Below are 15,506 nucleotides of genomic sequence, written 5' to 3'. Positions count from 1 at the left end.
TCTTTAGTTTAATAAACCGTTGTATTAATAATAAAAATTAAAAAACATGCAAAAGCAGTCTCACTCCTATTTCTTATTTTTTTAGGTAATAAACAATCAAATTTTTAAATATTAAACATAACCATATTCCTAATTAACTATTATTATAATCTTGCAGTACAAGGGTAGCCGATTGACCTGACACACGGTGTTTTCTTGTATCCAAATCTGTAGGACAAGAAGGAGCATGTAAGGTATGAACCCTCTTCACACATCTCGTACCTGAACAACCAGGTATCATTCTGATTCATGACTTCCGATTCCAAGTCGGTAAGCACGCAGTCAGTGGGAACACATACCAAACACACGGCTGTCCCCAAGCAATATATACATACAGATTGATCAGAGCATATTCTCTGTATCATGCTCTTGCAACATAGCATATTCAGTTGATGAAATTAAAATCCAGTGCAAGTCAAGGTTCATGATTCATTAATCTACGAGAAGTAGTATCGGTACAACTATACGGGAAATATATAATCTAGGAGAAGTTGTATCTCGGTTTTCCTAAGGAGAACTATCATTCGGATCAGTTAAAAGCTCAAAACTAGTAACGAGTTAGCAAAGCTCTTTCTACATTACAGAACTACAAATGCGCAGGCAGGACATAGGAGCGACTCTGGCGTTTCATATCCCTTCATTTGTTTGCAACTTCACGCCTTAAAAAGGTGGGGGCAAGCAGCTTCTCCAGCTCCACTAATCTGAAATTACATGTACATAATTGGTAAAACAAGCAGAAATGTGTTCTGGAGCATAAAATGTAGCACCAAACATCAATCGTTGACTTACATCTCATATTTCTGGATTGCTTCCTTTCGTTTCATCACATATGCGTCACCATCTTTAGGTGCATTGATCAATGCATTGCATACAGAGAGTGGAGCTGGGAAGCCGGTCAAACCAACAGAATTGGGTCAAATGACAAAATTAAGAAGGAAAAATGCAACATCTTATATAGCACTTCAAATCCATATGGCTATTTATAGCCTTTAAACTGAGTTTATTCGGTCTCGTGACAGACTTCAACTTATTTGTTTGTCAATTTTAGGTGATGGCTCCATTCTCTGTAATGCAACCAAACTAGAGAATGTTGTTTGAAAAGACAAAAGCACACCGGTCATTCCATTCAGAATGGCTTTCAAATATTCCACAGATTATAAAGAAAATGTTACATACATGGCAGCAAAGCTTCTTGTTTCATTGCCACGTCTTTGTGAACCTTTAGGGAGGCTGGTTTGTCAGGCTGCTTGATACCCTGTTCAACACACGCAATATAACCATAAATTGTAATCCATCCAAACAGCACTCAGAAATAAATAGCAGTCAACGGAAACTTTTGATAGATTATGATCACCAAGTGGATGTATCCTCTGTTACAAAAAATAAAAACTACTGAGACAAAAAGAAAAAAAAATCTTACTGATGTGGTCCATATCGAAGAAGCATCTGCATCTTCAGACAGACGCTTGGAATTTTCTAGGCTAATTGGGCCAAAACAAGAAGTATCCACTACCTTCTTCTTTTCCCGCCTCTTCAGTATCTTCATATGGCACTTCTTGATATAGTGCATCAAATGATACTTAGAATGCCTAGAGCACAACTCTGCTTGGATATCCGGGTTCTCAGTTAGCCAGTCGGCTATATCTTTGGACTTAACCACGTCATCTTTCTCCAACGATTCTAACCAAATGTAAGCCGGTCTCCATTGATCGGTGCGCTTAAATCGAGCATGTGGAATATCACCCTGGTTTTCTTCCTTTCCATCCTGCCATTTAACATTACAGAAACCATGTCAAAACATCTGCATAATATTACCAATTCAAACATCAATGGTGTATTTCCCAAACTCCATTAGTAAATTAGCAAAAACACCAATGACAACTATAAGTTTTACAGATACATAAGAGCTTAATTGGAGAAAAGAACTCTTCAACTATCTACTTGTCAGGCTCTAATTGATTCTTAGTTGCGAAATTCCGCTGTTACCTTTCTCCATTGGAAAGCAAGAAAAGTATTTTTCTAAATTATTAGGTTCGAAGTGTTTTTCCCTAAACTGTAATCTTTTCAAGGGTTTATAGTCGAAAAGCCCGATCGTTTGCCTTATAATCTGCCAGAAGGCACCTAAAACTTTCGCTAATTTGCCTAAAAATCTCATCTAATCCCAATTAGCTTAATCACACAAAGATTGGACCTTTAACAAAAACCCAATTTTCTTTCTGGAAAATTTAACAAAATTAAACCTGAATTGGAGAATGTGGGTCCTGGTTGGGGAGTCGCATGCAATTCTGAATGGCAATGAGGCGGTGGCAGAGGTCGCCGCGGGGCATGGACTTGATGCCTTGGGGTATGAAATCGAAGTTGGAGTCGATCCAGGCTTCGACCTCGTCCATGGAGACAGCTTTGGCCTCGGGGAACGAGCAGAGCCAAGCTCGGGCCATGGTCTCCCATTCCTGGGAGGACTGCTCGCTGGCGTTGTCGTTGTCGGAGACTCTCTGTTCTGCCACCGCTTCTTCTTCTTCGGTTGCCGCTGGCGGTGCTGCTGGTGGTGTCGCGGCTAGGGTTTGGTCTCCGGAGTTCGACATTTTGCTCCCCGCGAAGGAGGAGGAGGAGAAGAGAACGGAGTCTGACACCGCTGCGAATTTTGCAGCAGCTTTCTGTGAACTGTTGATACAATTGAAACAAGGGGGCAACAACGACGTCGTTTTCGCGATGGTGGTTTGGTAACACAAATGTGTGACATTTATTTTGGGTTAATTACATTTTAACCCCAATAGCGGACCACGAGGATTTTTGTTTTAGCTTTATAAACCCAGTTTAAAAATTGTAGTAATTTTAAACCACCCATCAGCGTTGACTAGAAGATCAACCGTTAAATACTGACATGATCGCGTGTAAGAGAAGAGCAACTACATCGACCGTGACGTTCCATGTCGATAATACAATGTTATAATAAGATGACATGCAAACTCAAAAATAAGATTATATTTTCATATATCAAAGGTACATGTAGTTCTTGGAAAAAGGAAAAAGAGTACAAGTTAAGCAATTTTCTTAATTTAATTCCTACCAAAAATATTTCTAGCATCCTTTCTAAAACAACAGCATCCAATCCATTGCTCTATAGTTATCCCAAGCAGAACTACCTGGTCTTGTGTGCTTTGGCCATCTTTTTCTTTCGTTTCTTCAGAGCCTTCGGCACTTTGGTTTTCCGAGCTTCCCTCTTCTCTTCCTTCACTTTCTTCTTGTTCTCTTTCCTAGCAGCTTTCTTTTCGAGAGGATCCTGTGCCTTGGTTTCGGAAGAGGAGCTCTGCCCTTCCGAGTCACTTGAGTTGTCATCTGTATCAGAGTCAGATTCAGTCTCGGGATTTTCAGAGGGATCTGCTACAGCAGTAGCATCATCTTGTTTCTGCTCCTTCTCAGATGAAGCTGGTTGACCATGAGGAAGAGCCTCCTTCAGTCCTGTAATAGTTTTATAGTACATGTCCCCTGTGTCCTCTCCGCTAGTTAACCGTATTACATCCCGCTCAGCATTCTTCACGTCATCTAAAGTCTTTGGAATGTACGACTGGAAAGAAGCGAAGAAAAACAAATCAATGTCCCAAAAGTTCGGGTGCCCACAATCACGCAATGCGAAGTCAAAGGCATTCAATAAAACATTGTTACATTTTCATCACCTGTACAAATACAGAGTCTGCAATTTCCTCCTCTGCAGATATATCTCCTCTTGCCGTAACCTTTTGTTGTACCTGAAGTTAGCCAGTCAAACAGAGATCTCACTTAAGTTGTTCATCTATTTATTTGTAGTGTATAGGAACCTAAATTCTTTAATATTTGAGACCAAAATGGACGGAATCAAACCATATCGAGATAACTCTCCACTGCATCATCAGCAATAGTTGGATCAACTATAAAATCAAAGAGCTCTCGAATTGTCATAACAGCTACACCATGTTTCTTAAAGAAATCCTGTATGCCACACAGCGCTTGATAAGCTCATAGCAGTGAGTGCATTACTTGTATTTATCATAAGCAATGAAAGCAGAACTTTGGAAAGAAAGTGACTTCCGCAACTTACAGATACATGGACACAATCTTCTCGTAGGAAATCAAGGGCATGAGGGTGGTCCAGATCAACTGCTTGAGAAACATCAATAATGTACAAGTGGCCCTGCCAAAGAGGAAGGGAAGACATAAGAACATAGCACACGATCATGTGCAATAAGCTTAAACTTCAAGTAGTTAGTAGCAACTCACCTCAAAGTAAAGTATGTTGTATTCACTAAGGTCTCCGTGCACCAGTTTGCTCTTCTGATACATTGTTCGCATAGCAATAATTATCTGGAAAAAAATACTATGCTGTCACTCCAGTACCCAAAGAAAATATCAAACACAAAAAACATTTTTGCTAGCATAAAAGTAGTTCATTTAAAAGTTTCCCAATAGTAATCGTTCGTATTTAGTATACAATCCAAAAACAAATCTTGAAGATTGTCTTTAAGTGAGCTGCAATTTCACCGAGACTAGCAACAAAGTAAAAAATCTAAGAGCCTTCAAGGCCTGTGCACATGTCCCACTAGAACTCTCTTAGCCAATAGGTTCTTGTATTTAAATTATTATCACAGAAATATTTTCATATCAAAGATTTTAGCAAACCTCCATATAACCTTCCCGTAGCTTGTCTAGCGATAACGCAGCATCCTTAAGACGAGGTGCTGCCCAACCCGATTTCCCTGTAATAGAGTACATCAATCAAAGCTACTCTAACTAGAAACAATTTTTTACATAATCTATAGGACCAAATCAAATTGTGATTTATATTCCGTCAGAATATATGTCCATTAAAGTTAGACATACCTATGAATTCCATGACCAGAACATGAAGTCTTAAAATAACTGTAGATGGGCACCTAATTCCGTTTTCCTTTAGCCTGCATTTTTACAGACCATCTCACATTCATTAGCACGACAAAAATTAGCTTTATAATTAATAGGACTGAAATGGAGTTTTTACATAAGCTTAAGCTAGAACCATAGTGCAAAATGGATAGGCACTTCCTTCGTATTTCCACATATGTGCTTATCAGAGACAAAGTGAAGAGAGTACTGATATGCAGGTTTAAACAGTATTAAATTAGTGCTGCTACTTACCAAAGAATTAATTGTACTCGTATTTAAAATTGTGTTTCTCTTACCTCTTTAAATTCCTCATTTCTTTCTCAGCCCATGTCTGCACCATTTTCCTAGGATTGCGCTTGCAGTATCCATGTCTGAATCGGTAGTCCCCTTGTACGTATCTATCCCTGTCCCTGAAGTTTTTTGGCCAGGAAACTAGTAAGATATATTATAAATCTATTGCTATAAACACAGGTATGGAAGATTCAACACGCTAACAGGTTGTCCTCGAAACTGAAAGATAACAAGATAATAACTTACGAAAAAAGAAAAGGATTTAAAAATAAATTCAAAAGAAACATCATACATCTACATGATAAAAAAATTTAGAAGATGTGGTAAACAATGAGCAGTTGAACACTATATATTTCTATGCCCCAAAGAAATTTCTCATATTTGTAGAGTTTATAGTGTTTAACTTAATAACATTGTGAAACTGTCAATTAGCCATTGGAACAAGCTCAAAGTATCACAGAAAGCTTACTTAAAAACCAGAATAGATGTTTTGAACACTTTGATAGCCATTTCCTGGCCATCAGATTTTGTTGCGTGATACACATTTGCCTGTTCAAGAAGCAAAAACAATTCCACGATCAAAACTAAATTAAGCAGTTATCATCACCGATTCACTGCAGCAAGATCAATACCAAGTCAATAAATTACATTCAGAGGTTAAAATATGAGTAACTCAATACGTACTTCTTTCCCGGTAGAAATGCAGCCATTGATATCATGAAACACGCCACTATTCAACATTTTGAACAAAACCATCCGAGTTCTAGGATCGATGGCCTAGTGAAAACACACAATCACTACAACTAATGAGCTAAAACACATAATTGGAATGATTAAAGAAAACCCATGAATGGAAAATGCTGTCTTTCACCTGCTCAACAGTGGCACGGTCTGCTTTCTCAGTAGTTTTCGTTCTGCCAATGGCCATGTCCCGAACACTTCCCCGAATGGCAGTGGTCACGGAGTTGGACATTCCAACGTTGAACCTCCCTTCCCACTCCTACACCCGCAAAACCGAAACAAAAGACGTCAACTTTGCAAGAAAATCAGCACCAAACAATAAACAGACTTGCAACCAAACAATTTTACAATTGAAATCCACTTTAAATTCGAAGTCTTACATACAATTACAACAGCAAGAAGAACAAACCCGATTAAAATTTCAGTGTTAAATTTGCAAAATTTGTACCTCCAGAGGCGAAGCTCGGATGTGGGTAGTGAACTTCTGGTTGCGATTAGCGAGAGGCTGAAGGGTCGAGGAAGCAGGGCGGGAGTGAAGGCCGCCGTGGGCATTGGGCCGCCGTGAATTGATGGTGAAGCCGCCTTCTACTCCTCTGTCGTCGTCCTTGGAGTCCAAATAGTCCAACGCATCTCCGACGTCGGAGTCCGACGTCCAAAGCTCCTCCTCCTCTTCGTCTTCTTCCACTTCCTCTTCTTCCACCTCTGCTTCTGGTTTTGCTTCGGGAGCTGCTTTCTCTTTCTCTGCTATGTCTTCAACCGGGGCCATTTGGAGGGAGCTGATCTGACGCCGATGGAGTTTTTGGTGGTTTTGATTTCTGAAACGGCTGAGAGCCGCTTGCAAATTTAGGGTTTTGCGCGCGATGGAAGACGCCACGTGGACTCTGTAATTTCTTCGTAATTAGAAAAAGCACCACAATAATATTTGTATTTCTGTAAAGGACTTCAAAAAAGAGAAACTGGTGCAATAACAATTGGAGCTGAGGTTTGGTAGAAACTTAAAGCCTCCAATTTCCCTAATATAATTAAAGCCTACAATTTTCCTAAAACAATTAAAGCCTCCAATTTCCCTAAAATAATTAAAGCCTACAATTTTCCGAAAACAATTAAAACCTTTTCTATATGAAAAATAACTTTTTTTTATGTGAAAATTAAAAATACTCCTCATACTATCGAGATTTTCTAAAAAAAAAAAATGAAAAATACATTGACGGTAGCTCTACAAAATGTGCGTTAAAAATGTGTGAATGACTAAAATGACATTTACTACGTTAATTGGGTTTAATTGTAGCTATAATAATTATAGATAATAATGTAAGTTTCGTTGTGATATACATTATAATAAATATTGTGATTGTGTAAATCCTAAGTAAAGGTATATTAGGAATCTTTCAAATCTAGAAGATCTTTTCTATTAAACTTTGTATTACTTGGAAAACAAGTTTCTCTAGCACAAGATTTGGGAAATAACACACAGAATTCCTCAAGCATATTCTTGATCTCTCTTTCTTTTCTGCCATACATCTGTCTTTTTCCTCAGTTATATATAGGCCACAACAATTTTCACTTTTACCCACTTTCTCTCCCACTCCTATTTTTTATCTCTCTTTCTTTATTTTTTTTAACTTTTATTCGATAACTTCCATAATATGCATGCATACAAATTGCTAATACCACACACAAATAGCTCTAGGGTTTAGTAAAAAACCCTAATCGATTGTCCTCGACGATGAAGCGATCACAAATAGCTCCTCCTGCTTCCGCTTCCGCTTCCGATGAGGTTGAGGATACGGATGCTAAAATAAACAAAGACGACAGATTCAGTGGTCTTCCCGATGAAGTTGTTCATCGTATTCTGTCCCCTCTTCCCTACTCAGATGTAATCCGAGTCGGAAGCTTGTCGAAAAGATGCAGGCAAGTTGGTTCCTCCATTCCCACCTTGAATTTTTCTCAATTTCCCTCAGATTCTACAGACACCTTCGACAAGCGATTGGAGCTGCTGGCTTCCTTGGACAACTTCTTCTCCCGCCGCCAGCTCGCTAATGGCAAAGACAAGATACGGTTACAAACCTTTGATCTTGAGTGGGAGTTTCCGCACCATGGATTTGAGCGGGATACCAACATCCCAAATTGGAGGGACAATGAGGCACGTCGAGTTTGCGCTTCTATTCGTAATGCTGTCGACTGTCGTCTTGAAAATCTTTCTGTTTTCTATGGGATATGGTCGTCCGCCAACGCCAAACGTGAACCAGTTGAGTTTCCTTGTTGCGCTTTCAACTGTGGGTCTCTGAAGTCTATAGATCTTGAAATGTTTGATACAATTATTAAAGCTCGCAGCATTGCTACTTGCACTGTTTCTAATCTGGTTTGCTTGAGGTTGAAAGAAGTGACTGTGGAAGATGGTGACGGATTTTGTAAATGGGTTTCGTCGGCCTGCAGATTTCTTAAGGAATTGGTACTCAAAGATGTGGCTAGGTTACAAAATATCACCATTGAAAGCCCGTCTTTGAAGTCGTTTCGGCTGCACTTGATTTCGGGGTGGAGCCCCCTCCACCATCTTCATATCTCTGCTGAGAAACTTGAGCGTGTAAATATAGCTTGCAATGGCCGGCCGTTGGAAATCTCTGCTCCAAATCTTAGGTACTTGAGGATGCAATGGAGAGGAACCAAGATGATGAACATTCGGAATCCAGGGGAATTTAATCGTTTGGAAAAAGCAGAGCTTGAAGTTGTCCACAATCAGCCCGGAGTTGAGATGGAAACCGCATCTCATGATCAGTTCCTCCTCTCTAGTGTTGTTCAAAGTGTTAAAGTTCTTGCTTTACACGACCGATGGACTATAACAACTCTGTCCAAGGAAGGTTGCACTGCACCACCATTACATAACGTTTGGTGCTTGCGAATGAGTACCTGGAGTTTTGACGAGTTTGACAACAACCTAGTTCCAACAGTGGCCTCTCTTTTCAAAAGACTCCCTAATTTGAATACCTTGGAGATTTACGTGTCCCATTTGTTCGGAATACCAGAACATGGATTTGATAGCGCATATTGGCAACTCCAAAACCTGGATTTTATATCCCAGCTTAAGCATGTAACCTTAGAGTTAGAGGTCTCTGAAGGGTTTAACGACTCTAATCTAATCGAGTTTGCAAGGTATGTGCTCGAACATGCTCAGAATTTGAAGAAAATGGCTGTGATTTGTGAACCCAGTCAGTCAAGGTTGATAAGTTCGATAAGGTCGGTCACGAGTACTTCCAATGCCTCAGTTGTCTTTCTGGAAAAAGGCTCTATCTGCACTTCCGTGATTTGGCACGCCTATTCCGCGGGATCTGTACAAGAACTGAATAATCGCTTGATCGATCCTCTTCCTGATGTGGCTTAGTAGTCTGTCTCACTAGTTCCTCCTGCCCCTCTCTAGGAGTAGGTGTCTTTCGTTAGTAGCGAGATCCTTGATTCTTTATATGCACTAATGATCGATTCTACGTTACTTCATTTTATCGAAATTGGAAGATCTGTCATGTTATGTGTGTTGCTTTTGTTGATAGTATTCACTTATATGGAGCTAAACGTATTTAAGTCAAGTCCAATGGAATTGCAATGGACTTGTAGCTCGACTGGTTAACGACATTTCTCCGATGTTGCTTGTAGCTCGATCGGTTAACGACATTTCACTTACATATTCATTACTTAGCAATCACATTCGGGTGTCCACTCACGCATTTGGCCCCTAGTTGCTGTAAGTATTAGCTTTTAACATGTCCTCAATATATGAGCAATATATCGTCGCTATGAGCGATATCCATTGAATTTGATTTATTTCGAGATTTAACCAAAAACTTTGAACCATGTGGTTATGAGACGACACACACATGTAATCTACGAGTTTAAACTCTAAGGGTGCGTTTGTTTGCCTTCACTGGCTTTCACTAGACTGGACTGGACTAAGTATTAGTCCAATCCTGTGTTTGTTAGGAGCTGAGATAGTTTTAATGAGACTAGAAGGGACTCGCCCAGACTAAAGGCTTCTCTAGCCAATCTTAGTGAGACCCCTCAATATTGAGCGGACTGCTAATCCGCTTCGCCCCTTCCTGCTTCGTCCCTCTTATCAACGACTGTAGACTTCCCCATCTCCCAGAAAACCCAAAAGAGTAAGTCTGCAATTACCCTCAACCACCCATCTCCCAGAAAACCCAGATGAGTAAGTCTGCAATTACCCTCAGCCACCCACCTCCAAAGCTAACAACTATCTCTCTCTTCTTTCTCTCTGAATCGATGGAATCCAACGCATAACCCAAAAATAAAACCCACCGACATCCAAGCACAAACACCAGAAGAGGAAGATGAAAGTAACCTTCCTAATCAGTCCAGCTGCCCAAGCCGTCATCCAATTTGTCTCGGAACACCCAGAAAAAACCCACCTCAGTGGCCCATTTCTCATCTGGGTTCAACCCCACCAAGAACCCAGACCCTAATTCGACCAAAACCGAAATCTTTGAATTGATTTGTCGTGCCTTTTAGAATTTGTTAGAGATAGATATTCTAGACAAAAATATTGAAACTGAGAGAGGGGAGGGAGAGAGTGGCAGAGGAAAATAGGTTTACTGAGAGATGATTCTAGAAATAAAAAAAAATATTGGCCATTAGGGAGAGGTAGATGATTTCATAAAATAATAAAATAAATAAAATTATAATATAATATTAGATATACAATAAATAATATAATATTATAGTTTATTAATTATCCTGTTTTTTAGTCCCTGAAGCTAATCCAGTCCGAGATAGTCCGGTGCAACAAACGCACCCTAAGGAGAATAAAGTTGAGAATTTAACTGAAAATCCCAGATAATGTAACAAAAAGAAACCTCCATGTCTTTGATGTATGAGAAGTTAGTATTATCCGTTCATGTACACCCCACTCCAGGGTGTGACTATAACCTTAAAAATACACGAAAGCTACGGATCGATTTTGATAGCTAAAGCAATGATGGACTACCTCAAAAACGAACATCTGTGATGTATTCAAGAATTTAGGGCCTCAAGTTGCTTTCGGAGATCTTCTAGGTCGTCAACTGTACCCTCTGTAGCTTCAGTAGGCGGTTTTTGGAACTCATCTGCACTGGGAAGCTCGCGAACAAGACCTTCTGGAAGAGCATCTGAGACCAGATGGCAGATGATGATGAGAAAACAAGCCATTCATAAATTTGTAAACCCATAAATATATCAACTATAAGGAATTGTAAATCACCACAGAATTCCAATTCCAAATGGTGGAAAAATTCGAGATGTTCGAGCGAAATCCATAGAACTTGAAACAGTAAAGAATAAATTACCTGGAGTTTTGGCCTCCGTACTTTCTGGCTCGTTATCATCAACAACACTGCAAACACAAATTGAACGTATGCTTTCATTTCCATGAAACTAGTCCTCCAAAATGCATGTCATTCTTTTTATATGCAACTTGGGACACATCCCTGATGTTCGAAACCATTTAACACGAAGAAACATTAACTACTTAATATGAAGATACATTCCATTGTTGGTAGAAGTACCTTATTTCCCATTCATTATCAAGATGAAGTGGAGATTCCGGAACTGATGATGCTTCAGCTTCCATCTTTGCTTTAATTGCAGCATCCTTAGCTGGCTTTACGAGCAAGTATTCTTTCTGCACGGTAGATATTGCCTCAGCATCAATGACAAACAAATTAACCGGATGTTTAAATAAACAATCATTAGATCCATTTCGAGTGCCCGAGGCCGGATCTTAGTTTCTTTACCTGCCGATCTAGACAAGCAAAATTAGAACACTGAGGGTTTGGCTTCATTTCCATAGTTGGGAAGAAGTCTTTAAGAGAATTATATCCCTGCAACCAAGCAAATCAAAATTCAGGCAGATCGGCGCGGAGCAGCGATGCATTATTTGATGCTAAATCTTAAACATATAGATCTAAGATTTTACAACAACCTTCAAGATGTTTTGCCAAATAAAGCAGAATGAGAGAGAATATACATACGACTTACCAAGTATGGGGAGACGTTTCCAAAGTTCAGCAAGTATTTTAATGTATTTTGGACTAGAAGCCCAGCAACAACTCCCTAAAAGATGAAAACAAATCAGTTGCTTTAGGACATGATATACTGACATATTAATCAACCAGTTATAGATTGTCTCCACTACTACAGATTAACAAAGTGAATCATCATCTTCAGTTGAAGGATTTTTTTTTTTTTAATTTCTCTTTGTAGTATTATGTACCAACACATTCATGCGGTCACTCTACTACATGAATTTGAAGCAAACTACCAGTGAAACACTAACACTAGCAAGTTTGAATGATAAAAGTCCAAAGAAGGGGAGCCGCCAACAGACTGGAGATGAAATTTTCTTACCATAGTGGTAGGTAAAGATGCAGCACACACCCCTTCACGCTTAAGTGTACGTTCATCCACTCCAGATGCCACAACCTAAGGAAGAGATACATATAAGACAGAAAGAATATCAATCTTCAATTCTTCATGTTTTACATTCCTCACAGAGAATCCTTGAGCATCATCAAAGTTCAAGCAAGAGAATCATACCAAAGGTGGTGCACATGCAAAACAGGCAGTCTCACCAGGGATCAGCAACTGAATATGGCCTGAAACAGCATCCTCAGACACACCTGTCAAAGTTTATGTTCTTCATGTGAATTTTGTCCTTCACCATATAACTCATACAAACAAAACTAGGTCATACACCATGAGTCTTTCAGTTAACACTTAAGGTTTCACAAATGCAGGAACTATTTGCTTACCAGACTCCATCCATGTCTGATTCAGTTCATTGCAAGCCTGTTTCACAATAAAAAATAAAAAAATAAAAAATAAAAAAAACCATTATGATGGTTTACTTGGAGGCAGAAGAAACGAAGAGAACATAATTACAAATTTAGAACGAAGAGGACATAATTATAAATGTATAAGTGATAACTTCATACCTGATTAACAGCCATTCTTGCTTCATAATTATCAACACAGCTTAGTACAAGGTCCACTCCACTGCCTTCTTTATTTGGGCGAAACGATTTATTTTTTAAACTGGCCATAAAGGTATCAAAACCTTGCACAGTTGTGATGTTCAGTGTATAGCTCTAAACACAAAGAAATTGATTAGCATGGTTACAAACTATGGGCACTATGATTGAGAGATCAAATATACAAAGATCTATACAACTGGCATTATCATACAGTCCATTCATCTATGCCTAGAAAGTGTACACGGAAAAATTAAGATCGAATAAACCATAAAAGTTGTGATGAAGTTTGAAAGGAGAAAAAATCCTGATAAATGCTTACCTCAAGCACAACATCGGGATTTATGTCTGAAAGGGTCTGTACAGCAGCATCTGTTTTCGTCATACCACTCTGAGAAGGAAAACACATTCACATTAAAATGAAAACTTCAAAAATGTATGATCATGAATTACTTGGAAAATAAAATTTTGTGGGGTATGTAAAAAAAAGGAATAAAGGCGAGAAAGGGACTTTGGTAAATCTTTGAAGCATAAAACACCTAATCTTTGAAGCATAAAATGACCTGATTGAGGACCGGTAAAGAAAATTTTCACATATTAAGAATGACGAATGAGAATAACAAGTATGAATACCTGCTCTGGTCGAAAGAATAACCTATTCATGTTAGCTAACTCTACTTTGTCATAATCATACAACAAAAGGCGACCAATACCACATCTTGTTAGCATCTCAGCTGCTACACTTCCTACACCGCCTACTCCCTGCATATAACGAAATAGGACATCACTACAAGGCATTGGCAATAACTAGATTTAATTTCGTTTACAATTACAAAATGATTGGGAGCAGCCTCTCCATAAATGGGGGTAAGGCTAGCCGACATTCACCTCTCCCAGACCCTGCGTAAAGCGGGAGCCTTGTGCACTGGGTACGACCTTTTTTTTTTTTACAATTACAAAATGAAACAATGAAAGAGGAGATAAATACATACAACAATGGCAACTGAGAAGTCCCGTATTCTTTCATAATTTTCCACAATACCCATCCTCTGAAGTGCCATAAGCCTACTGTAAGGATTGCTATCTACCACCTCGGCACTCATATCCTGCCAACATAACATATAATGCATGAACAAACAATGCAATCATCACCTAATATCATGCATTTTGACAATGACAGCAGATAAACCGTAGAATTACCTTCACTTTTGAACGCCGAACAGGTCCAGAATTTGCAAGGCTCGTAAGGCGTTCTACACGCAATTGTAGCTACAAATTACATTTTTCATGAAGCAAAAAGAAAAGTCAGCTCTACAAGAAAAATTACAAAACCTTAGTAAACTTCTCAGCATTCAGCTAATTGAAAACGTTTCACTTATGTCTCATAAATCAAACTTCAAGCTAAACACAAATAAGTAAATATCCTAGTTTCTTTCTCTTAATTTTCTCAGGAAACAAACAACCACCAAAAATTAAACGAATAAACATGCAATCAATTAACAAGCAATCCTAATCAAAAGATCACGCATAGATTACTGAAACTTCATATGAACAATGAAAATTAAAACATAAAAACCGAAAATCGATCCGTTTCAGCCAAATCAAGCAGCTAATTCGATCGCAACCAGTAAAATCCAAACCAAAAGCGCTCTCAAATTCTCCGCTGAATCTCAAACGGATCGGAATTGCGAGATTTTACCTTATCGATGGGAGCATGATGAGAAGGATCGGCCAGCGATTTCTTCAGCGATTCAAGGTCGCTCAACAACTCCTTCAATTCCACCTCCATTGCCTCTCTCTCTCCTCTCTCTCTCTCTCTCTCTAAAAAACGCTCTTAAATTCGGGAACCGGTACCTGCCTTGCGGCAGCGAAGGAAATGGTGTCACTGTTGTTTGCCACTTTGCCGGAGCTGGTCTGTGAGCCTGTGAGACCGAGAGTGGACCAACAATTTGGGCCCCGAAAAATTGGGCCATCGAATAGTTCGTAATATCTGTATTGCTTAAAAAGCCCTAAATTGCGACAACTTAAACTATAAGGACCAAAGTATTTGTCTGGTTAATTCCGTTAACCAACGAGACAAAAGAGAAAAATAAAAAATTTTAACGAAAAGCTACCGGTACTGTTTATTTTAATGAAAAATTACATTTTTACACTAAAAAGTCAATCCTGGTACTAATTACTTTACCCTTTATTTTGTCTTTATCGTTAAAACTCAAAGTTTTTAAACTCCTTTCATTAGTTTTCCTAAAAATTAAACAATAAAAGTAGAACTTGTTTGTCAGTAAATATCGTTAATATATATATATATGATAGTTTTATGTTTGTTTATTTCTCTTGTTTGAGACACGTTATGAATATAGAATGTTACTTTACAACAAAAAGAGTTGGAAAGAAAGGTTAACCTATTCGGGAATCTCCAGATCTACGCTTATTTTCAGCTTCCCGAAGCATTTCGTCGCTTACTACGCCCTTCCTCGTCTCTGGGTGACTAGGTATCCACCGTAAGCCTTTCCTTGTTTGAACCTTACC

The 15,506-nt window shown here is 38.9% G+C and overlaps 4 protein-coding genes across 5 annotated transcripts; 1 reads left to right on the top strand and 3 right to left on the bottom strand.

Moving 5' to 3' along the window:
- Positions 1-448: 448 nt before the first annotated feature.
- Positions 449-3,006, bottom strand: LOC103454967 (uncharacterized). Of its 2 annotated transcripts, none has more exons than XM_008394557.4 (5): positions 2,280-3,006; positions 1,460-1,804; positions 1,216-1,294; positions 829-922; positions 449-740 (listed from the first exon to the last, which is right to left on the bottom strand). In XM_008394557.4, the coding sequence occupies exons 1-5, from the start codon at positions 2,619-2,621 to the stop codon at positions 677-679; spliced, it is 924 nt and encodes a 307-aa protein (XP_008392779.3). In that variant the 5' UTR covers positions 2,622-3,006; the 3' UTR covers positions 449-676. The 2 variants fall into 2 exon arrangements, with proteins under 2 accessions (XP_008392779.3, XP_028947972.1); XM_029092139.2 differs by having other exon boundaries at positions 1,553-1,804.
- On the bottom strand, positions 3,007-6,936 carry LOC103454968 (uncharacterized). The gene is made up of 12 exons (XM_008394559.4): positions 6,416-6,936; positions 6,098-6,226; positions 5,911-6,003; positions 5,696-5,775; positions 5,232-5,345; positions 4,894-4,967; positions 4,693-4,769; positions 4,294-4,377; positions 4,115-4,207; positions 3,898-4,005; positions 3,714-3,785; positions 3,007-3,604 (listed from the first exon to the last, which is right to left on the bottom strand). The coding sequence occupies exons 1-12, from the start codon at positions 6,731-6,733 to the stop codon at positions 3,179-3,181; spliced, it is 1,668 nt and encodes a 555-aa protein (XP_008392781.1). The 5' UTR covers positions 6,734-6,936; the 3' UTR covers positions 3,007-3,178.
- A 757-nt stretch (positions 6,937-7,693) lies between these two features.
- On the top strand, positions 7,694-9,346 carry LOC103454987 (F-box/FBD/LRR-repeat protein At1g80470-like). The gene has a single exon (XM_008394582.3). The coding sequence runs from the start codon at positions 7,694-7,696 to the stop codon at positions 9,344-9,346; it is 1,653 nt and encodes a 550-aa protein (XP_008392804.3).
- Positions 9,347-10,810: 1,464 nt separating this feature from the next.
- LOC103454969 (ubiquitin-like modifier-activating enzyme 5) lies at positions 10,811-14,873 on the bottom strand. Its single transcript, XM_008394560.4, has 14 exons — positions 14,677-14,873; positions 14,178-14,246; positions 13,970-14,083; positions 13,611-13,739; positions 13,300-13,368; positions 12,942-13,094; positions 12,759-12,795; positions 12,544-12,626; positions 12,355-12,429; positions 11,986-12,060; positions 11,742-11,828; positions 11,514-11,629; positions 11,295-11,341; positions 10,811-11,117 (listed from the first exon to the last, which is right to left on the bottom strand). The coding sequence occupies exons 1-14, from the start codon at positions 14,764-14,766 to the stop codon at positions 10,984-10,986; spliced, it is 1,278 nt and encodes a 425-aa protein (XP_008392782.3). The 5' UTR covers positions 14,767-14,873; the 3' UTR covers positions 10,811-10,983.
- Positions 14,874-15,506: the final 633 nt, after the last annotated feature.

This window comes from Malus domestica, chromosome 14 (genome assembly GCF_042453785.1).
Source record: "Malus domestica chromosome 14, GDT2T_hap1".
NCBI classification, from domain to species: domain Eukaryota; kingdom Viridiplantae; phylum Streptophyta; class Magnoliopsida; order Rosales; family Rosaceae; genus Malus; species Malus domestica.
The sequence above is the reverse complement of the archived record's forward strand: the minus strand, read 5'-3'. Positions and strand labels throughout refer to the sequence as shown.